Source organism: Apteryx mantelli, chromosome 18, assembly GCF_036417845.1.
Source record: "Apteryx mantelli isolate bAptMan1 chromosome 18, bAptMan1.hap1, whole genome shotgun sequence".
Lineage (NCBI taxonomy): Eukaryota > Metazoa > Chordata > Aves > Apterygiformes > Apterygidae > Apteryx > Apteryx mantelli.
Window position 1 is genome coordinate 14,213,890 of NC_089995.1, and position 27,283 is coordinate 14,241,172.

Sequence of the window (27,283 nt, forward strand, 5' to 3'; positions counted from 1 at the left end):
AACAGCAGTCAAGTATAAGGGTTTTTACTTCTCAAAGTGTATCTTCCTTTCCATCAGCCAATCCCTCACATACTCCACCGTGATTGAGCTTTCTGTAGTAACACTTTGTGGTGCTCTGTTGAAACAAAACACTTCTGCTTTCTTCTGTGTCCAAGCTCAGTATGGTTTTCTTTAAACAAACATTTGAGTTCCTCAGCACTCTTCTTGTGGGTCATTATAGCTAGTTAAAATATCAGTATTAAGATCCTTATGCTCCCCTGTTCATAGTCATGCTGAATGGGACTTAAGTAGGGCAGGCACTGCAGCTTGGAAGAATTAATCATTAGGACTTTGGAGTCATTTGGCTATAGTACAGCAAGCTCAAAGAGAAAGATGGAAATAATCAACACAGTTCTTGAGATTCTCAATTGAAATCCTATCTTTTACCTAAACATCTATTTTAGCTCACTCTTTCAGGCTGGAGGTGAATGGTGGATGGGACAGAGAACACTTAACAATTAGAGCATGATTCTTGTAGGAAGTCAAAGCATGAGGTCCAGGATTTGAAAATCTCCCAGCCTGCCAGAATGTGGCCTAACCTCAAGTATAAAACACATTCTCTTTGTAACAAGAGAATTGTTCTGTTTGATACCCAAATAGTAAGAACCAGGAACAACACATAGCACAACCACCTCAGCTTCATCCTGGACACTGGAAGTCTTATTCTTTTATGGATCTTCACCACTTACCTTTCTGAGAGTAATAAGCCAAGTTCTCTCCCTTTCACAGATAAAAGCATGATAAATTGCAGAGATTGGAAGGTAGCAAGAGAGAGTCAGTTTCAGGGAAGATCTGTCTTTTCCTTCTCTGCACCCCTAGAAAGCTTTAACTTAAGAATCTGAATGAGGCATAAGTCACAGGTTGGTTCAATTTACAGTAGTTACTGGAGATTGACATTTAAAAGTAGTGTTTTACAATATCCAAACAACTCTTCTTTCCTTGCTTGTTGGAATTCAACTCAATATTCAGAGGCTTCTTTATCTTTTGCCCTTCAGTCTTCAGTGTAGGTGGAAGTAATGTAATTCCATTTGAATTATTGTGTTTGAGACACATGATAGTTGCTGGGTAGACTATGTTGTCCACCAGCCCCTCCACAAGATAAAAAGTCAGGTAAAAGGAGTACCATTCTGGGTAAGCTTTGGATGGCTGCTCTGCCACATGAGGCTGCATGTTGGTACCAGCAACAGTAAAAGACAGCTGAAAGTGCCTGTTTACAAGTTCTTATAATCCACATACAAACATGTAGAATTAAAATGTTAGTTTATTAAATGATTAACAATGCCAGTTAATGACACTTGTTATGGCACTGATTGATTGATTGTCACTTAGTAGTTGGCTCAGGCTTAAGCAAGAGAACTTGCTACCTTTCCTCATATTAGCTAGTATGAAAAGAGCTCTGATGGCAGACATAATTTATACTTTGCCCCATAGGAGGAAAATAGCATAGCCAATCAAGAATTAAAGCAAAGATTGGTGAATAACTCTACAGTAAGTGTTCCTTTAAAAACTTTTGATAAAAGTTGTTCCTGTTCCATCACTTCTGGTTAGATAAAAGTGACTGCATTATACAAGACTAGCAACAATACTGTGTTTCACCAGGAGGCCAAGAAAACAACATGGAATTTAGTTTTTGAATATATCAGGTCCAGACATAGCTTTGCTTTTTCATCTACATCATTGTGTGATTTCCTTGGTATTGTCATACTTCTATAAAGTTTAGTATAAGCTCCAGACAAGAAAAATGAACTCCTTAATACTTTTACCTAGTACATCTAACATAATTTGTATTTAAAAAAATATATACACAGATTTATCTGTACAATTTCTGTAAGCTGACATGGTTTAAATATTGTGCTTCAAGGCAGACAAATTTTTACATGGATAATTGCTTGAAGTTTTTTTTTTTTTAAAGTTACCTAAAGGCAGCTGCTCTTGGCTCTGGATTTATTTTACTTCCAAGACATTGTGTGTTGCTATCTGGGCTAATGTTGCAGAATTGCCTGGTTATGCTGAACTGTGAAAGAGTTTTAGACTATTCTTTAAACAAGATTGTGTTGGGAAGCTTTCAAACCAAGCAGTTCCTAAACAGGAAGATGCTCAATGTAGAATCAAGGAAGTACAGCATCTCCATATGCACAGTCCTCTTCAATAGCAAGATTGTACTCTGCTCCTTTTCCTCCTTTGTATGCACTTGTCACAATTCTCAGCCACCCTCTTTCACCCTGTAAAAGATTTATTTGCATTACTATAAGCATAGACATTGTGAATTAGAAAACATAAGGTAACTGTAGAAAATGTGTGCTATTGCATCTGTTCTGTCTGCCAAATACAGACGATTAGAAGTCAATCCAGGAATTCACTCAAAAGATGAAGTGCAATACTGAGTTCACAGGGCAACCTTGTTTGAAGGGGCAGTTTGCTTTGGTGGATTTACATCCCCTCCCTCTATTCCAGGTACATGACTTGATTTTTGCCTATAACTAACAGCAATTTACAGCTGCCTGTAACAGGAGCTATATGTCCATGGAAGGACAGCATTTGGGATTGAGTTGACATTAGCCAAGTGACTTTGAGTAGCCCTGTCTTAAGCTTAGTTAGGTTTCATTTTCTAATTGCTAGTCTTTTTTTAAAGAAAAAGCCTTACTTTTCCTATCCACAGGCTACCTTTGCAACTTCCTGTTTGCAAGAAAAAAGAAACCTACACATTTTCTTTAGTCATTTTGCAAGCATGCTTCTTCCATTCTTTCCTTACCCAGGGTTCACCCCATGAGTTGCGAACAATCCAGTATTCTGTTCCATTTTCCACACCCCAACCAGCCACAGATACTATGTGATTCACCACAGGTGAGGGGTTGTACTCAGTATAAAGTCCTCCAGTGTAAGCATCCAACTTTTCAGTAGCCATTATACCACAGCTGTAATAAAACAGAGCAAGCATCTTTATACAGTGGGGCCAAGGGGGAGCCTGGCTAAAAAGTAACAGTTTTTTTCTTGCATTTTAACTTCAGTTAGTGTAACTACAAACAAGCCAAAATCTGCATATTATCCCCCAGCACCTAACATCTGCCAGAGTGGAGGAATACCCCTCAGTCATGAGGCTAAGTTTCAAGTAGTCAAGTATTTCAATTCAAATACTAATAGATGTTTGGGGTTTAACCATTCAAGGTTTTTTTTTTTCCTTTTACCTAATTGGTCCATTAGTGTAGATTTCTGCCATCATTTTTTCCCTTCCACTGACAGAGCCATAGTCAGCAACTTTCCAGAGAGTGTAGTTCTGTATCACATGGCATTCTCCAAAGGTAACACAAGTTCCACACTGGTTAAACTTCTTACATTCTACAAAGCAAAAAGTGAGATTATCACCACAAGAGAATGCTTTTCTTTAATTGAATTAGTAGTACTGCATGAGTGAGGAGGGTATTTTTTTAATTCATTTGAGGCAGATATTCATAACTTAAGAATTACTAATAGATATTTTCTCCAGTGAACTAAATCCCTTTTTCAAAAAATCACATTGAAGGCCTATACAATCACAAGTTACTATTCCTTACTTCATAGGCACAAGTGCCTTGATGAAAAAATGATTCAAACTTGCTTCTCCATAAACTATTCCAGTTACAAATGAACATACAAAGGTTATGTTTCTGCTTTGTTTAGCTTGAGGTGATGCTTTTGAATATTTCAGTACATCAGAGATTGTATATCAGAGACATAAGAGATTAAATTTAAGCAACTTGCTGGTGCAGGCCTGTTTGGACATGATTTAATGTTATGCTGTCTGGCTAGAGTAAAAAAAAGACACACAGAGGCCTGTAAGGAAGCCTGTTCTGTCAGTCAAACAACAGATACACACTGAAAGGCAGGAACCAGTAAATTCAAAACCCAAGGGATTATTGCTTCTCTACATTATGATCTGGCAAACCTGGGCTGAAGCCCTACAACAAAGCAAGTAGGTATCATACTTTGATCCTTTGCTTGGTAGTTGTTACAGGTCTCATCTGGAATGCCGTGGTCATGGGCATACATCCAAACACCCGTGTGGTCTCCACCTTCGCAGGACCCTGCGTTAGCACAATCAATAACATTCTGGACAGAGAGGTATGCAGAAGGCCATGCACCTTTCCTCTTTATGTTGATTCGATCTGTAACAATAAGCAATTGGGGCTTGTTAGTTGAAATATTTGGGCTATTATTCATAGCAACTAGTGTTAAAACTGTCTTCTTGATTACTCCTGTAACTGTTTGCAGGCAACAGTATTTGTGGTTGCAAAAGCCTCCGATATAGATGATGAGGCATACACCATGACTTAACTCAAGTGCGCAAGCTGATAGTGTTGTGGGTTTCCATTAGAAGATTTTTCCACTCAGCAAAAATATGCAGATGAGTAAGATCCGTTTAAACCCTTCAAGCGCCCTAGTGCTCTTTTAATTCAAGCCATGACTTGAAAACTTCCCAATCTCTTTACTAGCCTTGACAGAAAAGAGGTCTCAAATATGCATCAGGAAACCAGCTCTCACTGTCCTGTTTTACAGGAGTAGAGAGTTCTGTACAAAGTCAGCAGCAGGCCCATGCAGCCCAGGTCTCCGCCTCAGAGATAATCTTTCCAAGCTTTAAGCAAGGGAATGCTTTCAGAAGTATTATCCATACTGCTATGTAAACATACCACAGTTATCTTGCCATCTTAGACAAGTTTCATCATACTGCTGCCTCATTTTGTCTGAAAAACTACTAGTTTGGCAAAAAAGCTTCATACTTGGTATTTATACGCTGCTTCTCAGTGTAGTAACAGTCTTAACCAATGCCACTGGAGTACTTTTAACCCTGTTAGTACTAATGACATTCAACTGTACTCGATAGAGAACTGGGAGAATGCTCCATATGAATTAACTGGGCATTATCCTAGTCTAGTCTTTCAGCAATAAGAAGAATGGATACTCTAGCTATTCCTTGGAGATAAGAAAAAACACCTCCATTTTTTAAATCAACCTTCTGTACTTAAAAAAATATACATACACACATACATGCAACCTTTTAAATTTTAACTAAAGCTAGATAAAAATTAGAAAGTTCTTAAGTATGTATGTCTAGTACTCATTACATCATGGCAGGCTTCATATATGTCTGTACTGTTGTATTGCCCAAGAATGGATCCTTCATGAGTCCTGCTGTCTCCTCACACACACCTGTAAGGTCTTGCTCCCTTCACTATTTCCTCCATTCCTCCTTCACACTTAATCCTTTTAACCACCTCCCTATTCAAACAGTAATTCTGCAGGATGTTACTGAGCCAAAGCAGTTGTGCAAATCATTGTGTATTTTCTCTAGAAAAAAATACCTAATTGAAACAAATCTCTACTTCCCTTTTTCCAAAAAAAGGGCAAATAGAAAGCCATCTGCTGAAATTCGCCTGTATACTGTGGTAGTCAGTTCTTTTGACTAACAGGGCTCTGCAAGCTAATGCCCCACAGGCCTTCTCACGAGAAGCAGCTCCTTTCATTTCCCCATGTTTAGGTAGCTCTCAAGTTGCAGAGCAGAAGGAGTCTCTTGCTGCTTTAGACATGGTGTGGCAGAACAAGGCACCAGCAAAGGGATTGAAACATGCTGAGTGTCTTTATCTCGGCCCCTGCCATCACGACCCCTCCAAGAAGAGGGGCAGAAACCCCAGTTCTTACCCTGGCCCTTAATAGCAGCTTGGTAGGAGTAGTAAGTGTATTCCTTCTGCAAACAGCTTTTTAACTGCTCCAGTATTCCCCCACCACCACTTACATAATTGCGCGAGGGTGGAGATAGCCTTACGCTGCTTGCTTTTTCTATTGAAACCAAAGCTCCTTGCCAGGAGCTGCCAGGTTGGGAATCACCATCATTCTTGCAGCCTCAATCTCGGACTCAAGTCTTTACCACGCTAATCACTGCGGCTTGCACTTTGCACCTCTTCTTTATACCTTTGCAAGCTGAAAACACACTTCCTATAGCTTTTGGTGAGCAAAAAGTCACTGGGGGCAACAGCTCGCCCGGCGGAGAGCCGCTCGCCGAGAGCGCAGCGTACCTGCCAGGGCGCTGGTGCTGCCGTGGGCCCAGCAGGAGCCGCAGTACTGCGGGATGTGCTGGTTCCGCGTGGCACTGGCGTAATTGACCCCCTTAACGCTCCTCCAGTCCCAGCTTTCGGGCAGCTCGGAGATGTCCAGGTACTCGTGAGGGCGGGGGTAGGTTCTGTATGCAGACAGAAAGGAGAACTAGTTGCCTTTTTGCCGATTCCTGCGTTTTGGGGCAAACAAGGAGAGTTAAAAACACCAACACCCCCCCCCCCCCCAGAGTTTCGTAATTAGGCGTGCGAGTGTCCGGCAGCAGCGCGGGTCATATGACAGGGCGCAACGTGACCGCGCCCTCTGGCCGCGGCCTTGCGGCAAGCGCCGCCGAGCTGCGGGGGCCGCGCGCCCCCCTCCCCCCCCCCCGGCCCGGGGGCTGCCGCTCCGCGCCACCGGGGGGGGGGGGGGGGGGCCGGGCCGGGCCGCTGCCCCCGCTGCGCAGCCGGGGCTGGGGGCTGCCGGGCGGCGGCCCGCGGGGGGGGCCGCGGCGGGCAGAGACCTCACCTGAGCCCGGCAGCCTGGCGCCGCGCCGGCTTGTAGCAGTGCTGCCCTTCCCTGAAGTGGAGGCCGGCCTCGGCGGGCGGGCAGGGGCCGAGGCCGCCGCAGAGCAGCAGCAGGAGGGCCGGCAGGCGTCGGGGCAGCCCGGCCATGCTGGCGCGGGCGGGCGGGAGCAGCTCCCTCCACAGCGCGGCGCCGGCATTTAAGGGCGGGGGCGGGGCGGCGCCGCGGGTTCGCGGCCGCCTCTCGCCTCCCGGCCAGTCGCGGGTTCGCGGCCGCCTCCCGCCCCGCCTGGCCCCTGCGCGGCGGCTGCGGCCCTTCGCGCCGCCACACGCGGGCGCCAGCGGGGCCCTGCGGCTCCCTCCTCACCCCCGCCCCGGGCTCCCCCAGAGCAGGCAGAGCATCTTTCTCCCTTTCTTTTTTAGCAACGCCTGCCCGCTCGGAGCCGGACTCGGCAGCGCCGGGTACAAGTCGCTCAGTTATCGCGTCGAAACTAGTGTCGTAGCGGGCTGATCTGGAGCAGACGATAACAAAAATAAAGCCTCGCGCTTTCACTAAACGAAGCCGTTGGGAGCAAACCGAGCCGCTGCCACGTTGCCGCGCTGCCCCAACCTCCGCGCTGCGTGACGGGCCCAGGGCTGGCGCGTGGGGGGACGTGGGCCTCTGCGCGGGCCTGGGGCGCCGCCGCGTCGCCGTCCCCCTCCGCGCGGGCGACCCTGCGCCTGGCCGGCGCTAAATACCCGCTTCTGGGGCGCCCATACCCGCGACCGCGCCACGGATGCGGGTTTCCTGCGGCCTGGCACATCGTCTTCCCGAGGCTGCACCAGCAACTCCACCATTGCCCTGAGCAGAGACGTTGTTTATTTATTTATTTTATACTGCTCATAGGTTTCTCATTTCTGAAGTCCTCCTATGCTACAGTTAACAGAGAAATGCAGACTTATGCCTGTTTTTAGGCTATTCTTCAGGATTCCGGTCATTCGAAGATTCTGTGTTCTCAGAACTTGCTACAAGTGTATTCAGTAGTAAAAATAGTTTAATTTTCCTGCAGAAGCTTTGAATACGTGTGTTGGAGGACTCCCAATCTCTTTTCCCTACGCTGCATACAGCTTTCATGCTTAGTAAACATGTTTAGTAGACCACAGCTAGTGCTCACATCATCGCTTTTCTTCGTTAGCTTCAGCACTTTTTATAAAGAGCACGAGGTTTATCAGCTCCACTTTACACATGGAGAAACTGAGGCAGTGGGAAGGAAAGTACCGAAACCAACAGCAGAGCCAGGCACTGAGGCTGACTAATGTGCAGGTGACCTTTTCTGGCAGTTGGTTAGATGATTCAAGCTCAACAGTGAATGTCGTTGTGCTGGTAGGGCCCAAGAAGCTGCACTACCCAGCAAGTGAATTCGCGCCGCTGTAAGACACGAGTTTTTGACCGGTTGTAGTTCTGCAGCATGGGGGAAGTAACTGCTTGGTTGTACACTTTGATTATAACAAAAGCTGTTAGTTTAAAAAATACAGACTCATTATACTGTTAATAATCTACAGGGGGCTGTAAGTTATGGCAAGGGCACAAAGAGACTACTTTCTCGCCTTTGGACCACCTGCCAGAGGGAACCAGTTTTCAAATAATTTTTGTTATTAACTGAAAGGAAAATGTGAAGCAGATAGTCTTTAGTGCCTGCTGAATGCAACTTTCTTTTGGTAGCATTCCTGAGGATTGGTATGGCCTGTTTTAGCTGTGATTAGTGCCAGCTGGTCTGGCAGTCGTTCACAGACCTCTGAGAAATTATTTGGTGGCCTGTAGTCAGTTCAACTCAAACTGAATTTGTGTTTTTCTTCTCAGGAGTCTCAGGAAACAAGAGCAAGGTCTGAAGGAGCCTCAGGGAAGGGTTCTTGCCTCTCCTGCCCCGGGGAGTGGTGCCAAGGATGAGACCGTGAGTAACAGCACCAAAAGTGTTGGTGTGGCTTGTGGCTAAAAAGCAAAACGTATTCTCTGCTATTGTGCAAAGCTAGTTCCAAGAAAAGCATGGTTAAAAAAAAAGGAAGAAGAACCATCCCAGAATGCCAGCCCACATATGTGCATTGGTGGTGGTGGTTTAAAAAAAAGGGGGGGGGGGCTTGTCTGTGGTTTTGGCTTTCATCCATCCCCAGGGCTTGAGTATCTAGGGCACACTGATACTGCAGTGGGCAGGCTGATAACAGAAACTGTGGGACAAGCTGGTAATAGCTCTGTCCTGTGCCAAAAGTGACTCGAAGGCAGCCCTTCCGCCACGCTCACCTCTCTTTCTCGTGTGACATGCATGCTGCTAATCTGCACCAGCACATGTTCAGTGGCTGTGCCTGGGAAGCGCATTAATGCTGTTAAGAGGCTTGAGGTTTCTAAGAGCTTAAGAATGACAGGCCTGCAAGCAAACAAAATCTACAAAGAAACAGGCTTTTCATATACCCAGTTTGGTATAAAAAAAGACTCGGCAGTTCACAGAAACATGCTTAGGGGAGGGGAGGGAAAGGAGGCACAAAACCACCTCCACTTCAGAAAGCGCTCAGGTGCTTTCTGCCCCATGCAGTCATTTTTCAAGACTGTGTTAGGAAGTGTCTTATAGGAGGCATATGATTTCAGGGAGCTATTTTTAGCAAGAGAAAAACTAATGTTGCGTGATGATTGCATCTTTTTCTCACTTCCTTTTTTTTTTCTTTGCTTGTGAACTGCTCTCAGTGAATATATTTATTGCTGGACATTGTTTTGCCAACTTTTTTGGCCACTGGATCAAGGTCTGCAGCTTCTTCACAAGTTTTGGCTGTTGTAGATTAATACATTTTATATTTAAAATGTAGTATTTATTTACTCTCAGTAGCTGTTGGATACATTGTACAGCTCCCATTCAGAATGCAGCAATTGAGTGTACAATACAAAATTGCAGCTATTCCCTTTAGCATAGCTGCAGAAAACAAATAAAAATTGTACATAAATAAAATGAAATTTGCTTTCAAAGTCAAAGGAAAATCTCCAAATATCCTTTCCAGAAATTTGTCTTAGAAAATACCTACAATGCAGCAATTAAACGTAATAACTGTTCTATTGTCTTGCTAGTGAAACTAAGCTGTTGAGAGAATCTTTATTTTTTGGAAAATGATAGAACTATTGTGTTTTAATGAAACAAAATGAATATACCTGAATTTTGAAGCTTGCTTTTAATTTTCACTGTTAAGGATGGTTAATAGCTTGTCTGAGGATGACAATATATTTGCTAGCTACTTTTTGAGATGCTGTTGTGGTGCTAAGCTTTGTCTTAGGAGCAGTTATCCGTCCTTTCATTAGCTGATGGAAGTCATTTGCGGTGCGGAAGTCTGGAATAAGCTGATTTTTCTTTTGGAACAATATGGAAGCTTATAGATTTCTTATCTCTAGCAACCCATAAAGTGGTAAAAGTAGTTACTTTCAAGGAGTTAAGTCTCTGTCTCACTGGTGTCTTTGTATTCAAACTAGTTTAAGGTGCTAGTTTCTTGTTCCTTCTCCTGTCCTTAAAAGAAACATTTTAAAAGCACTCACAAGCATCTGACATATAATAAAGCTACTATAAACTTCCAGATGAGACACCGTTCTGGGTTTCTGTTGCTCAGCGATACTAGTCCTGTTTATCAACAGGCAACATGACTGTGTCATGTTTTGCTCAGGTTTACATGGTTTCCTTCAACACAGTGAAACATTTCACACAGCGGACACTATAGTTAACTTCAGTGGGGCTGCGATTTCACCTCTAGAATTTTCCTGGAAAATTCTGAAATACTGTATTTCAGATATAAGAAAATAAGAAATATGAAATAAGAAATACTGGGCCTCTGAGTGCCTCTTGGTAGCCTATTCTTGGAACATGATAGTTTAACTGTGTTGTATGATGGATATGACAGTAAACTTGACCATATGTTAAATACACTCTAGCAGTGTAATATAGTTTATAATGGATTAATTAATAATATTCAATAAAAGGCCACAGTTACTGCTTTCAGTTGTTACCTAATATGTTCCATGGTGTGAATGTCAGAGTTTTAAGAAGATATAACCTCTCAGACTGCAAAGAGAAGGGAGGAATGAATGAAAGCACAGTAGAAAGTAGATGTTTTTTGAACTGATGTGAGAATAAATGGAGGTAACATTGGGTCTTGAGGAAACATGGATAAGAGATTTTTTTTTTTTTCCTCGTAGCTGTTTTAGTACCTTGATTGTATAGCTGTGCATGTAGTAGAATTTCTAAAAATACCTAAGCAGCCTGGGCAGATAGAAGATAAATACCTAACTGGCATTTTAGGTAGTGCAATTGCTTAGGCTCCATACAACCCTTAACCCCACCCATCTACCCCAGCTCTTTTCTATGTGTTTTGAGCACCTAAATTGTCACTGATGATAAAGTCCTTAAGGCATCTCTGTTTCAGCCACTGGCCTAGCGAATATACACTGGCTGCTCTGCTTAGAGTCTTAGTTCACATGTATGCCTCGGTGGGCTTCTCAGGCTGGGTCTGCTATGGGCCCTGGCCTCCTGCATGCGCTCAGAACTGTATTCATTTTTCAGTGCTTTTTTTTTATTATTTTGCACTGAAGACAACTAGGATGAGACATTGAGGTCTGATCAGAAAATGTGTGGTTTCCTTTTAGCCACATTCCTAGCTGTAAAGACAATCATTTTGTAGGTGCATTTCTCCAGCCTCTTGCTTTGGTTGATTTGGTGAATAGGTTTCAGCCTAATATTTTCTGCAACTCACCTAAGTTAGCCAATTCTTTATCATAAATCACTTGTTCCTGTTTTGCAGCATTTGATATAACTTATTAGCTATGCTGGGGGGAGGGGGGAAGATGGCAGGAGAGGGAGAGAGCACGCACGTGTGTACGTGCAGGTTGGTTCAGCTCTTAGGTTGGGTGTATTCCCAGTAGTGCTTTTGGAAAATGCCCGGACAGATGAAAGCATTGGGCTTTCCCTTCCTTCCAGGATCCTCCCTATGAACTACTACCTAGCAAAAAAACCTTTATTATGAAAGATTAACCCATATCTTTCTTCTTTTTCAAAAAAGGGTGTCTATGGAGCCCTAGTTCACAAAACTTAAGTGCATATCTGAGCTAAATGTCTCTGGAAAAATATGCCTTTGGTGAGATACAATAGGACCTGGCTGGAAAGAAAAAAACATTCTTACCTTATAGCAAGCAAATAATAGCTAATAATGTCATGCCTACCCACCGCAACCTTTGGTGTATTAAACATAGAGTTACCTCTGTCACCCAAGTATGCTGGATAAGTATTCTGTAACCACACGTAGAGATGGGTTTTAAAATTCCCCTGCTCCCCCGGCCCCTTCCTGCAGTTAGACACTGAGGCTGATGCTTATTAGTGAACTGCAGCTCCGTCTGGCAGCGTGCTGAATGTTGTGATCACAGACGGTTAATGCTCAAAGTTGTTATTGGTTTGATTATGGCTGTTGACTTGTATTACTTTTCTGATGCGTAAAATTTAAATTATGTGGCAGAAACACATGTACTTAATAAATTAACATTACTCATTTTTGGTGGGAAATAGCTCTACGCAACAGCTCTGTGTGTGTGTATATATGTATGTATAAAACAATGAAACCAATACAATGTGCACAAGTATTCATGAATCACAGTGTTTGCTGCACAGAAAACTGGAATTAGTTGGGGAGGGGAGGTGACATTTTTCCCACCCTCCTTCTGCAATGTGCTCTTACGCTCTGTACGTAGGCAGTGAGGAGGCACTTTGCCTTCTTGTGAACTACTTTGATGGGCAACTTGTGAGGAGCTGGCTACTCCCCTTGTGGGTGAGTGGCAGCCCCACCAGTATAAAAAGGCCCCTGGGGCCGGACTGTGCTGGGTGTAGCTGATACTGCAGCAGAAAGAGGGCTTGTTCTAGGGACTGCAACTAGAAAACCTGCCTTAGGCTGTAGCTACTGACAGGTCCAAGCTACACAAAAATGCGTGAAATTGTGCATCTTCAGATTGGCCAGTGTGGAAACCAAATTGGAGCTAAGGTGAGGCTTCTTTTCAATATTGGTCATTAGTAGTAAATGCTATCAATAGCAGCAGGTGAAATATCATTAACAGGCTGGAGCTTTGGGGCTGGAGGGATGAGTACTTTGCCGTCTTAATGAGAGGATGTATGGCGTGTTAGCCGTGACTAGGGGTGTTTTGATGTGAAAGTGGTAAGATGGGCTTGCTCCTCATGCAAAAGTTGATGTTAAGACTGGCAAAAAATGAAACTTCTTTGCAGTGGCTGTATGACACTGTGATTATACGTGCTCCAGAGGATTCCTGCTCGGCCTCATATTCCAAGGGGCATTAGTCTGGGCTATAAAATATTGGGACAAATAAAGAAGTCAACAATTGCAGGACTGCAGCCAGTGTGTTAGTTCAGATATACATCACTAACTCCCCCACATTGTAACTATTCAGATGGTTTTATTAGCCAACAGGATGACCTGTACTAACACTGAACAATTAAGGTTTTTTAAGACCAGCACAAAGTGCAGTTAAGGATTCCTGCCTAATTGGCCTCCAGTGACAGATAGCCATGTCATTTAGAGTATATTTGTTCAGTTCGAACAAATGCATGCTGTTGCTTAGAGAGAAGTCAGTCATTGCTGACAGTGTGCGTGTGCTATGGAGAAGAAAACATTGCTTCTGCTGTATGATGGCCATAGGGTTTGTTGTTGTTGTTCATTAGTAGGACATTGTCCCCCAAAAAAGTATTGGATTAATTTAAGAGAGAGAGAGAGAGAGAGAGAGAGAGAGAGAGAGAGAGAGAGAGAGTGTGTGTGTGTGTGTGTGTGTGTGTGTGTCTAGCGGATGGGGGTGGGGGGGCTCTCTGAAGACACGATAGCTAAAGGGGGGACATTGCTGACAATGTTGTATTTGTGGAGTTAAAATGAGCCTGGATGCTAAACCAAAAGACCTTTAGAATTAAAATAGCCTGGACATTATAGCGGGTGGGTGTGTCTGCATTAACGCTGCTGTGGTAGCTGCCTAGATAAGAGTCCCAGTACAAGACAACCATATGAATGTCAAGATAGGACATTTGGGTCTTCTTCCCTCCTCCCCCCCCCCCCCCCCCGGATACTCAAGTATAAGACAAGTTGAGTGTGTTGCCTCCAAGTTTCCCCTCTGCCAAGAAAGCCCTGTGTATATAATATATAAAATCTCTATATGTTTTATTATTTTGTTATAATATCTATATCTATTATATATATATGTATTTATAAATAAGAGGTCAAAAGCAAAATATCAGGTTTAGAGTCTCACAGATGTTCAGAATTACACTATTAACTCTTGATCACCAAAAATTAGATGGGTTTCTGGTGGAGGTTGATGGTGAGGAATGGACCTAAAAGAAGAGTATAAATGCAACCGCAATTAAAAGGACCAATATGTTTGTAGACAGTATTGTTCACATAAATTGGCTGAGCCGGATTTGCCACAGCACAGTCCCACTTGTGCATGATTGGCCTCAAAACAAATATCCTCCCTCTAAACAAACAAAAACCCCCCACCAAAACACAAAAAAGCCTGCTTGTCCCATACTATTTAAGCCTGTACCAACTAGTACCTGTGTTATTTAAACTAATACCAATTTTGCTTAACTGTAAAGGGACTTATTAGCGCACAGGTGCTTGCCTGCTGGCATAAATGGCTGGCTAAGCTCTTCTCTGGAACATATGGGGGGGGAGGGGGATTGCGCTGACTAGCACGATTGCATTTCATTCAGCTATTTTTACTCAAATTGTTCTTCCATCCTCTACAGTCTAATGTGTAAGCAGCAAAGCACCCCCCTTCCCCCAACTTCAGGCACAGTACCCGCTTCGTGTGCAGTCACAGCCATGAGAGCAGCAGAAAGGATGCTGAACACAGTGCTGAAAAAATATTTCTTTTTGAGTGTCTTGAACATCTTTCCTTTTTCAGTTCTGGGAGGTGATAAGTGACGAACATGGGATTGACATCGCTGGAAACTACCGTGGGGATGCACCACTGCAGCTCGAGCGAATTAACGTGTACTTCAATGAGGCTTACTGTAAGTGCTCAGCACTGTTAGGCTGTTGTTAGAGCGATTTACAGCACCAACATGAAGGTTAAATTAGGAACAAAAGTTTAAATAAATAAATAAATAAATAAAGCTCCAAAACCACTGTAGGTGGATAGGAGTTTTCAGAGTAGGTTATAGCCTGTCTCTTTGACTTCTAATAGCAGTTGTTCACATTAAATTTCAGGCTTCAGAAAAACACTTCTGCTATCTGATAGCCCAACCCTGTTCTTAAACAAAGCAAAACTTCTGAGATCTGTACCTGTTTTCCTTTGGTAATTCTGCAGGAGTGAGCCCAGTTGTCCTTGGCCTGTTTGAGTTCCCTGATGGTTTTGTTTGTTTTGCTTTGAAGTTTACTTGTGGCACAAGCTGAACCCGTCTGTTTTTTAAGCTCACTGAAAAGGATTGGACTTAGCTCCAACTTATGCTTTGTTGGTCATTCTTTTTCTATACCTCCTTATAAAATATGGTGAAATACCTTGAAATACCTAGACTGAGGCGATGAGATGGGGATAATATTTTTGTCAGTAGACCCAGTAACTTGTACACATTTTTCTTTCGTTCTAGCTCATAAATATGTGCCCCGTTCTATCTTGGTGGACCTAGAACCTGGAACTATGGACAGTGTACGATCTAGCAAAATAGGCCCATTATTTCGACCTGACAATTTTATTCATGGTATGTATGCTGTTAGTAAATTAGCTAGGGCCAGCAGGCTCCAAGTGGCCTTTTAACACCATTCTTACAGCCTTTAAAAATCAGTCTTGGTAATATCATGGCTGGTTTTCTGTACAGGTAACTCAGGTGCTGGCAACAACTGGGCTAAGGGGCATTACACAGAAGGAGCTGAACTGATTGAAAATGTCATGGACGTGGTCAGGAATGAGTGCGAGAGCTGTGATTGTCTTCAGGGGTTTCAGCTTATCCATTCACTTGGTGGTGGTACAGGCTCAGGTATGGGCACGCTCCTCATCAACAAAATCAGAGAAGAATATCCTGACAGGATTATGAACACCTTCAGTGTTGTGCCTTCACCCAAAGTATCTGACACAGTTGTAGAACCATATAACGCCATCCTTTCCATCCACCAACTAATAGAGAACACAGACGAAACCTTTTGCATTGACAACGAAGCTCTATACGACATATGTTTTAGAACTTTAAAGCTTACCAATCCCACCTATGGTGACCTCAACCACTTGGTGTCCCTAACAATGAGTGGGGTCACAACCTCACTCCGTTTTCCTGGTCAACTGAATGCAGATCTGAGGAAGCTGGCTGTTAACATGGTGCCTTTTCCACGCTTGCATTTTTTTATGCCTGGCTTTGCTCCACTGACAGCTCGAGGTAGTCAACAGTACAGAGCCCTGTCAGTACCAGAGCTCACTCAACAAATGTTTGATGCACGCAACATGATGGCAGCCTGTGACCCTCGTCATGGACGTTACTTGACCGTGGCATGCATCTTCAGAGGCCGAATGTCTACCAGAGAAGTGGATGAGCAGTTACTGGCTGTCCAAACCAAGAATAGTTCTTACTTTGTGGAGTGGATCCCTAATAATGTCAAAGTGGCAGTGTGTGATATACCACCCCGAGGACTGAAGATGGCAGCTACCTTTATCGGCAATAACACAGCTATTCAGGAGCTCTTCATCAGGGTTTCTGAACAATTCTCAGCTATGTTTAGAAGAAAAGCATTTCTCCATTGGTATACTGGTGAAGGTATGGATGAGATGGAGTTCTCTGAAGCAGAAGGTAACACCAATGACCTTGTGTCCGAGTATCAACAGTACCAGGATGCCACAGCAGATGTTGAGGAATATGAAGAGGTAGAAGTGGAAGTTAGACCAGAAGAGGAAACGCCCTAGAAACAATAGTAATATAAAAACATTGTCCTAACAAGCCCATTGACACTCTAAAAAGAGCAATAGCCTTCATTTGCCCACCCAAAGGAACACCTTTAAGACTTTTTTTCTCTGTATCAGGCACAAATATATCCAATGTTACAATATAATGCTTTTGAAATCAACAGCGGCTATGCTTTGCTTTCCTAGACAACTGAATCTCTCCCAAAAAAAGAACCACTGTGAAGAAAAGTTGTTTCAAAACAGTCTTTCTTATTAATGTATTCACTTTTGGAATATATAGCCAGACACATGTAATATACAGCCTGTGTGTGCATATCAGGATCATAAGCAGCAGCAGAATAGGCTATAGACTCTTGTCATATTTATTTATTCTCAAGTAAACACAGTTCAGGTTTTTGTTTGTGAACCTGTTACTGTTTTTAGGAACACATGCATATCGATAAAGAACTACAAAGGCAGTATCAGTTTTATTATGCACTCCATAGACCTATCTAGATCTGCAGGTAAGTTCAGTTTCTTAAGCAGAGCTTTCTTCAGTAGAGACTGAATAGGCACCTTAATTCTTACTTTTTAAGGAAGTACTTAAATAGCACTATTAGATTGCTGGTTTATAATTGCAGAGCTTGTATTCATTGTCATGGTGTGGTTTGTTTTTATTTCAAACTATAGACTGAGTTACACTAACATGCAAAATTGTGAACACAGTATAGAAGTTTTGGTGTGGTGGTTTTTTTTTTCATATACTAACTGTTGTAACCTTTCCGCCTATCTTTCAGTACAGCAAAATGGATGAAATGGGTTGCATCTAGTTAGAGATGCAAGTTCAATGGTAATTACTGACTCAGAACTGTATCTTGATGTCAGGAAAAAGTTTCTTGCCAACTACAGAAATGTTCACAGCCATATATTTAGCACTGTTTTTATAACATTGTTTAAATATTCTATATCTTTTTTTTAAAATAAAATACTTCAAAAGTTGACACACTTGATAGGCAAAAAACATAGTTTGTTCTTGTACGGACTAACTTTAAATTACAATAAAAAAAATGAGCTTGGTTTCTTATACTCTTGAAAATAAAAAACACAAAATTGTTGACTGTTTTCATCTGTTTGAGAGTTAATATCATGTTTGGCAAGAGAGGTAAAATAACTTATTTCTAAGGTGTAGATCTAAAAGGCGAATTTAATATTAAATGGGCAACTCTACACCATACGCAGGGATATTTACAAGAATGGTAAGTGAAAATCATTTCTAAGGGAGCCAACTTCTATTGTGTTTTGGTATTCAAAGTGCCAAGTCTAGCTGACATTTTTTTAATTGCTTACCTCAAAACGTTTGAATGTATTTTCTTCCACTTAATAGAAGTATGATAAGTAGACATTACCTTACTGATCAAGTGGATGTGGATAAAGATACAAAATATAGATTGAGCTAAATGTATTTATTTAATCACTCAGTTATTAAGTAACCCTCCCCAATATTCATGATAGGACTTCTAAAGAAAAGAACCCCTGTACACAAACCAAAACTGTCTTTTCTCCCAAACGCAGACAAACTGCGTGATATCACTCAAAGACCTTCTATAGATTTAAAGACAGAACTGGATTTTCAAAGTATTTAAGCACCTAACCTTCATTTGTTTCTTTGTATCTAAAACCAGCAGGGCACCTGTGCACACACTTAATGAAAAATATAACTTCTGCTGACTTAGAAGGAGCCTAATCCTTTCCTCAAACATTACCCTGTCTGAATTAGAGCTTCCATTTACAGCAAAATTATTACTGAAGAACCCATTTATGACAACTGAGTTTTAATAACCAAATATAATTCTAATACATTTTAATAGCACTCTTCTCAACCCGTTTATATGATGTACTCTTAAGAATCTGTGAATACTGCTCACCTGTGATATGTCAGTTTTACAGTAGATGGGCATGATATATAAAAATCACATAAAAATTACATATGCAAAAATATATAAAATCCTTTTTTTTGACATATCTTGAATTCTCTTTTGAAAACTGTATTAAAAACCAGAAGTGTATTAATTTTAAAGGATTGCCTAAAGCTTTTTTTTTTTTTCTAAAGAAAATTTAGGTGCCACCTCTCCACGTGCCACCCCCCCCCCCACCCTCCCACATGCACACACACACACACACACACACACTTAGTTTGTTTTCTGTGCACTTTAAAATCCTGGGTATTCTAGTTGCACTAGCTTAATCATGTGACCAAGCTATTCTTTGCAACTAAACTTGGACTTTACATTTGTCATGCATTCTGCCATTAAATGATTAGCTTTGAAGAGACTGCTGCGACAAGGAGATTAAAAAAAAAGTTCTAAAGCCTCAGTTACACTGAATATTTTAAGATGCTGATATTCCATGAAATATACATAAAAAAAATTAGTGGCAATCATCACAATATGTTATTTCTTTACTCCTGTAGTTATTTTAAATATATTAATGGTTTTGAATACTTGTTTTGAATAGATTACCTGATTTAAGACGCAGAACAACATTTACATTTAATAAAGTCAACAAAAGGGGAAGCCTTGTGACTTAGGCTTTCTCTTTTTTCCTCCACCCTCCTATTGTTCCATTTCTACTAAATAGGAATAATTTGACTGACAGCAATCATACCTTTTCAATTGTATGCATTTTTAAAGTAGCTGCAAAAAAAATACATCATCCTTTTTGTCTGTGCAGCTGTGATGAAGGCTACAGAAAGCACATAAGAAAGCATGCAACCTCTGCAGTATTAAAAGCCAGAGCTGGAACATCACATGTTATTAATGAATTTCTCCATTTGGGCAGCTAGAAGGCTAGCTGGGTGATGAAGTAATGTTGTAAGAATTATGCTAACAGGTGTAGGTTTTGATTTTTGTTGTGTCTCTCCCCGCTGCCCCCCCCCCCCAAAAAAGTGCATCCTCCCAGGAAAAAAAATACATTACTCTCTTGCATTTTCTAGAGTGAGATAAAATCTGAGTTGATGGTAGTTCAGCAGTACAGCTGCAACAAAACCTCTTTTTCTCTGCTTGTCTCCAACTTCTGTGTAAAACAAATCAACCTAGAAGACTGAGATCAGGATGCTTTAAGATGCAGCAAGTATTGGAAAGCACTATATGCATGTCAGCTACAGTTCACATTTGCATTCAAATGTTAGTTATGAATGTAAAAAGTTGAGCCAAAGACTGGGAAAGCACCTAAGCATGTAACACCAGAAATAGGGCACCTGACAGAGCCCGAAGTATGCTCAACTCAGGAGTAAGTCTGAAGAGAGAAAGTAATACTTCACGTTTTAGTTTGAGTCTTTGGTATTATCATCCATACTAAGAAGAGTGCAGGTGAACACAATTTTGAAGTGAATTATGTGTGCTATATTTATTCCTATGCAGCAGGGCAACATTATACTTGATGTGAAGCTACACTGCAGCAAGAACATGTAAACATTTCCCCCAAACCAATACAGCTGAAAGCACAACTTCCCCCCTGATCCAGAGAGGATGGAGTACCACCTTCCTCTCCTACTGTTCCCTAGTGAAGTGCACGTCCCTGCCCTCCCAGGACAATGACAAAGCATAAGCAAGAAGGACAACCAAGAATTCAGTGAGAGTACAGTCCAGGGACTTCTGTTCTGTTCTTCCTGCCCATCCTGTGAAGAAAGCCAAGTCCCCAAATACTGAATCACTACTGTGTACCAGACAGTTTGGGAAATTAGATCCCAGGCATCACACCCATGGAGAAATAGCTTGTTTCCAGTTCAGCCTTTAAGCCTAAGCTTCATCAAACTGATTTTCATTAAGTAGTTCTGAGCACAAATGGAAGATGAACTCTATGACCATAGAGAAACTTAAAAACAGTCCACCACTTCCAGCAATAGGACAAAGCCGACAGAAGTATTTTTAATCACACTTTTGAAATTATGGGCCTATATTCTCCATTGAACATAGATATTAATGTGGAAAACTTTTGCCGAAAGCATGCATTAATCATTGAACTAAAGTAGGCAAAATTTTAAACAACAGTTAAATCTCTCCCTCTTCAATGTACCTGAAATAGCAATGTGAACACCAAGATACTTCCCTTAAAAATAAACCTATGTTGTTACTGAGCAGTAGAGTTTGATAAAAAACAAATTTCTGTTTTAACACAAGTAAAAGATAAACGTCTCTGCAAAAAGGAATATTTCATCCATTTAAAGAAGACCACCACTTGCCACACATGCGTTCGTTTGTTAAGTGACATTTATTAGCATGCTGATTTACATATACTGGCAAGTTTTACAGTTAATGTGATGACATTATATTGCAGAGTCTTGAGATTGCCTACAGCTTTGTAGTTTGTTGTTACAGTATTCACCACAGGCCAGTTCCTATGAGAGATTTAAAGCACAAATTACTTGATTCAAGAATGAGGAAACATGTACAAGGTTGGCTTCAAACAGGAGGTAATTTCACATCAAGAACAGAAGCTGTTCTACATTTTTAGTACTGCCATCTATTTGTTTTTAGCACATCAGTTGAAACCATTCCTGACCAGGCCTAAAACAGTTTTTTAAAAATGCAAAACAGAGGCCTAACATGTATTTTGCCAGCCATATCAACTGCAGGTCTTGATTCAGAGATTTGTTTTACTATTTTACAGACAGCACTGTCATTTACAAGCAGGCTGATCAAGCAAGCACCTCACAGAGAGACCTGCACTGTTTCAGCAATATTACTGTGTCTGTAAACACAGTGATGGTAATGTTAAGGCACACACATTACATTTACTAAGGCAGGTTGATGCCTCATCCGTATAACAGTCCTGGTCACAAATCTATCTTTTCCAGGTATGTTATTTCATGCTTGAGACAGAGTCTAGAGAAGATTTCAGTTGCAGGTGATGTATGCAATGCCACAAGTAAAATTACAAGTGGCATTTACCTTTCACAGATATTAGGTAACCTTTACACAGATGAGTCTGCCCGTTAGGGAAACATTAGGAAACCGACGCTCCTCAGGTAAAGAGCTGCAATAAGGCGCCCCCGCCCAGGCAGTTACTTACATTTCATTCCTTCTTGGGTTTCACTGTTTTCACAGTAGCCGTCGCCGCCCTCTCCGCCTCTGCTTTGTACTGAGGCTTCATCGCTGCTCTAACGACCTGGGCACAGATCTGGGAGTACCGGATGTAACTAAAGGCGGGAGGGAAGGGGGAAAAAAATGCCGGTGAGAATCAAACATGTCCCCAGAGCCTCCCGTCCCCTCCAGAGGCCCCTCTAGGAGCCCCCCGGCCCCCGGGCGGCCCGGCCGAGGCCGGTACCTGAGCCCGGCCTGCCGCCAGTACGCCACCATGGCTGCGGCTCCAGCGAGGCTCCTCCGCCGCCAAGGTCAGCGCCCACCGGAACGGGAAAGGCGGTGCTGCCCGCCGCCAGCCAATCAACAGGCACGAGCGCTCGCGCCGCCAACCACAGTGCGAGTTACCTCAGGGAAGCTGGCCAATAGCAACTAACCGACCCCCCCTCAGTCACGGGAGCAACCAATCAGAGCGCTAAATTAGGCACGCGAGTCCCGGCCGTTTGCTGAAGAGGCGCGCGCGGCCGCCTCAGAAGAGCCGTGGCGAAGCCCTTCCCTTGGGCCGGCGAGGAAACCAGCGCTAGCCCGGGGCGGGGGAGCGGGAGCGGCCCGCCCGGCCGTGCGGGGACGTGGCGCTGCGTCTGATCAACGCCGCACCAACGCAGCGTTTGTCTCCGCTTCCCCCGGCGCTAAATACTGTTTAGAGAGGCCTCAGTTCTAGCTTCCAGGTATGGCCAGCTGGGACCTGCCCCAGGGATCCAGAAAAGGGAGGTTTGGTGTTTCGGAGCCAGTAGTGTGTCAGAAAAATACTACATTTGAATAAACTACGGACTAAACATTTAAGCCTGACTCTCTTCTATGAGGCTGATGGCTAGTTATACACTAATTATATTAGTTAAATGTTAAGTCATTGCTAAATAGTTCAGTAATGCTGTTGTAATTAAGAATTTAAGCAAGTGCCTGAAAGCACCTGTTGTTTTTTTTTTTTTCCAGCTATATCAGTTGTCATTATGTCTCTCTGCCAAGTTTTTTAGCTTGTTCTATTTAACAGTGTAAAGATGAAGACAAGAACCAAGTGGTGCTTAAAACTTCAAATCAGAGATAGTCTGTGTTATAAGCCATGTGTGGCCAAGCTGTCCCATTTTCTGAGTTTATCCCTTAGAATATGATGCCTTGGCATGGGACTCTCTTGGATGTAAGAAAGACCATTTGTTGCAAACACTTAAAATTATATAAATTATTTGCTCTAAACAGACATCAAAACCAACATAAACTAGCAGCTCTAATCATTTGTTTACACTTGCTGGAAAGTAGTAGACAATTTTCCATATGTAATAGCAATAATAAGCAAAGAGCTATGAGTTGACTTGAATCACATTTGATAGGCATCAACACAGTCCTAATCTAATGCTCAGTTAAATAATTGGGATTTAAGTACATTTTGGATTGGGCTTTTATTACATGCTTGTGTGTAAGTATGTATACCTATTCTCCCATCTATCCTTTCCATCCAAAACCAGAGCACACCACAAAATATGTAAGAATCCTCCAAGAGCCCTATGGATCTTGAGGAAACCCTGATGACTTGGGTCATTCCATAGAGACCTTGTGTTTTCCTGTCTATTCTGTTATCTGCTGACGTGTATCACCCTAGAAACTACACAGTGATGGCTACATTTACAGTAAGTTTCTCAAGCAGAGAATCATCAGTTTTATTAGAGATTTCACTTAGTCCAGGACCACTGCATTTAACAATCAATACGCAATAAGAATGATAGCATAGATCCACCAGAACTAAAAGAGCAATCGTTCACTAAATACATCATAGTCTGTCTCCCAGATAATCATATGACAATAAGAAAAGATTGCCTATTAGTGTAATTAGCAGGAACACCAACTGGGAGGAAAGAGCAGGAAGAAGGAAGGAATTTCCTATCCTTACTTCACCTACTTTGTCTCTCTCTACTGAGATTACTGAAAAAAGATTCTAATTGGTGCCAGTTGTGATGACATCTTGAAAGTGGACATTTTAGGACACAAGATTAGACTAGTTCATTTCCTCCAATTGAATTTGGGCTTCATTTCTAAAATCAAAGTATTACAATCTTTCCTACTTCATTTTAAATAAATAAATAATATAATTAAGGCAGCAAGCAATTCCTATTTCATGCATTTATTTCCTTATTTAGATTTTGTGCAAACCATTTTTGTCCTCTTACTTCTGAGACATATACAGCCTATTGAAGCAAAGCTTTCCAGCTTGTAAAAATTTAAACCGTTAAAAGATATTTCTAATGACAGGCAGCCCTTTCAAGACAGAAAGGGTACCAGTGAGGTGATATTGAAACAAAACATATCTGTCTTCTGAAAACCCAACTATAACAATGATAAGAAAATAATTCAAGGAAGCACAAAAGATATAAGAAAGCCCAACTCTGTTACCTATGCAATATATTTGATGTAACACAATTAACTGTACTACTTATATATACATATACTGGTAAAGGACATTGTTTTATACAAATGCTGTTTTTAATGGTAACATCTGATGACTTGGTAGGTAAAATAATTACAAATAAGATTATTTTAAGCCTTATGGGCAGCCCAGGCCACAAATACAGTTTGCCAGAAAAGAATTATGCTAGCAATGATGAACACTTGTTTCAGCTACATGTCCCTCTATTTCCTCCCCACCACATCTTCCATCTCTGTACCTCCATATGAAGTATCCACTGCCTGCAATTCTGCACAACCTGCTCAAATTTAAATTGGTAGTGGAGATATGCAACCTGGATGCCATTATTTGCACATTTACCTCTATTTACTATTTATTGATCTTGAAAGATAAACATTCAGCATTAATTAAAAAGTTAAATCTTTGGAAGAGGTAGCAGGCTTAGACAGAATGAAAATTAGGTTAGTAACAGAAATTGTGTTCTACAACATTTCCAGAATATATATTGATATCTATGCAGCTATAAACAAGGCACCATTATAGATTTGTACAACTTGTTTTCATGCTCAGTTCTGTTTAGATGCTAGGACATATTTGTAAAGCCCTAAACTTCCCTCAAATAAGAGCTTTTGGAGACATTTGACACAGAAATTAGAGTACACAAAGGAGGAGGGTTTAGAAAGGTATAGAGAGGTTGCAGAGGGGAAAATGGTTATTCTAAGAGGGTTAGATGCAGAGATCAAGAGAAGCTGAAGAGGTGCAGTTAGAAACATCCAGAAATGTGAGGGTGGAGAGGTCGGGGGGGACTGAAGATGTGAGATTAGAAACGTCCAGTGAAACTGAGGAAGTGAGGGAAGAAGAATCCTGAAAGGAGAGATCAGAGACATCCAGAAAGGGTGTAGAGATGAGATTACAGACATCCTCAGATGAGGATGGCTCAGAGGAGTCCTGAAACATGAAATTGTTAAAATCAGTGAGATCTAGTGATTCTGAAGAGGTAGAGGAAGTGTATTCTGAGACATCTAGTGAGGGTGGAGGGATTGTACAGGAAAAGTCCAAGGAAGCTGAGGAGGTGTGACTGGAGACAACCAGGGAGGGTGAAGAAGTGGGACTGGAAAAATCTAGGGAGGGTACTGAGGTGAGACTTGAGAGATCTAAGGAGACTGAAGAACTGTCGCCATAGAGGTCCTGAGAGCCTGATGAGGTGAGACTTGATAGGTCCAGTGAAATGGAAGAGGTGAAACTGGAGCGCTCCAAGGAATCTGAAGAGGTGAGGCTGGAGAGCTCTAAGGAGATTGAAGAGGAGGTACTGGAGAAGTCCAAAGAGGCTGAAGAGGTGAGACTTGAAAGGTCCAGAGAAGATGAAGAAGGGAGACTGGAGAAGTCCACAGAGGATGAAGAGCTCAGACTGGATAGATCCAAAGAATCTGAAAAGGGGATTTTAAAGAGTTCCAAGGAGGCTGAAGTCTTGACACTGGAGGGGTCCAGGGAGGCCAAAAAAGTGAGACCAGGTAGGTCCAGGTGGATCAAAGGATGAAACTGAAAAGCCAAGTAAATCTGCAGCATGACTACTGTCTTATTAAATCTTAAGTATTTTTAACTACAAATTTCTAACAACATGCCAGAAAAACTTAAATAAATACATAACAAAGCCCAAAGAATATTACAACTGAAGAATATTACAACTAAGCACACAAGAGAGGGCTAGTATTTTAATCTTTATGTCTCTTAACCTCTGTTTTGGTACAGAAATTCTAGTAGTAAAAGCTCACAGAATTATTCTTTAGAATACTGCTCCTTCTGAGAGAACCAGTCACTACAAGCACAGAAGAATGTGTACAGTAGCAGATATTTTTCTGTCCTGGTATATCTCTCTGTTCAGCTAGATTTTAGCATCTACGATAGCCTGACAAAGAATACCCTTGTCAGATGCAGTCTCCCCGTCTTGAAGGTCTCAAATGAAACAACAGTTACATAATAGAATGGAAATTAAAATGTTTTTGTATTTCTTTTCCAGATATTACAGGATATTCAGACATTATACTGCATTTTACTGGTTATGTAGAGAGATTGAAACAAATACACAGTTGTAAAAGGCAACTGCAAGTCAAACTTGGCCTCTGGTTATAATGTTATGAGGGATTACTTCTTTCTGATTCACAACATCTGACTAAAAATGTGGATCTTTCTGATGACACCAACAGAAACAGCAAAGAAAACTGTATTTTTCTCAGCAGCATGTCCAGATTTTATTTTTGGAAGGCAGCAGTATGCTAAAATGGTTCCATGACTAAGAAACATACACTTCAACAACATCAGTTCTGCTTGCTCTTTAGATAAAGAGAGGTCTTTTTTTGATTAGTTTTGTTTTTTTTAATCTGTGGGCATAAAAACTGTACTATAAAAACAGTATTTTTTATTTTGTGGTTAGTTTGAATCATTTAATAAAAATATACAAAAGAGATGCATTCTGATAGAAAGCAAGTATGTAATTAAAAAGGAAACAGAGCAGCTTATATTTCAATTGATAAAGGTGCTTCTAATTATAGTATGAGTAGATCAAGAGGGAGATCATTCTACAGCCACCTTATCTCAAGACTGTACTGCAAAGCAGAGAGTAGTTGAATCCTGCTGTTATCTTTCCAGGCATAGGATTACACATATGATTTTTCAGAGAGTCATTACGAAAGTTTTATTACCCAAGAAAGTGAAAGATGGACACTTAACTGGAGGCTGCAGTTTCTCAGGTGAATGCGCTCAAGCTTTGTCTGTATTATTACATGTATAATAGATTTAACATAATCGCCATGGGTGGAACTCCCACTGAGGTCACCTCAACTAAAGCAGGTGTCTGCTGAATATTAGCTGAAGTTGATAAGAATGATGCCTTCCTATGTAAATATGAAAACTGTGGGGATTTAGCACAACACAAAAATTATTAGACTAAGAAAAGCTGCTTATTTAAGAGTCTCACTTACTGAAAAGTCTCACTTTATGGTGAAACCTAGAAATGAAATAGCTATTGAATACACTTAATATTTATTCATAAAATAGCTGTAATTTTAGAGCTCATGCAACATGGTTATAATTTTATCAAGAGTATAAAGTTTATAGATCAAAAAGGGAAAACATGAATCTTTCTCAATGTGTATAATATTTGTGATGAGATTACAAGTTTGCCTGCTGTCCTATATTCATAACGAAA

The 27,283-nt window shown here is 41.5% G+C and overlaps 3 protein-coding genes across 3 annotated transcripts; 2 read left to right on the top strand and 1 right to left on the bottom strand.

Annotated features, from left to right (window-relative positions):
* Window positions 1–1,282: 1,282 nt before the first annotated feature.
* Window positions 1,283–6,832, bottom strand: CTSZ (cathepsin Z). Its single transcript, XM_067307854.1, has 6 exons — window positions 6,631–6,832; window positions 6,087–6,250; window positions 4,002–4,181; window positions 3,225–3,375; window positions 2,792–2,954; window positions 1,283–2,261 (listed from the first exon to the last, which is right to left on the bottom strand). Exons 1-6 carry the CDS (start codon window positions 6,774–6,776, stop codon window positions 2,148–2,150), a joined length of 918 nt encoding a protein of 305 aa, XP_067163955.1. The 5' UTR covers window positions 6,777–6,832; the 3' UTR covers window positions 1,283–2,147.
* A 5,653-nt stretch (window positions 6,833–12,485) lies between these two features.
* TUBB1 (tubulin beta 1 class VI) lies at window positions 12,486–17,669 on the top strand. The gene is made up of 4 exons (XM_013952700.2): window positions 12,486–12,656; window positions 14,581–14,689; window positions 15,266–15,376; window positions 15,494–17,669. Exons 1-4 carry the CDS (start codon window positions 12,600–12,602, stop codon window positions 16,564–16,566), a joined length of 1,350 nt encoding a protein of 449 aa, XP_013808154.1. The 5' UTR covers window positions 12,486–12,599; the 3' UTR covers window positions 16,567–17,669.
* Window positions 17,670–22,913: 5,244 nt separating this feature from the next.
* Window positions 22,914–26,581, top strand: TRIM44 (tripartite motif containing 44). Its single transcript, XM_067307561.1, has 3 exons — window positions 22,914–23,305; window positions 25,262–25,589; window positions 26,096–26,581. Exons 2-3 carry the CDS (start codon window positions 25,307–25,309, stop codon window positions 26,206–26,208), a joined length of 396 nt encoding a protein of 131 aa, XP_067163662.1. The 5' UTR covers window positions 22,914–23,305; window positions 25,262–25,306; the 3' UTR covers window positions 26,209–26,581.
* Window positions 26,582–27,283: the final 702 nt, after the last annotated feature.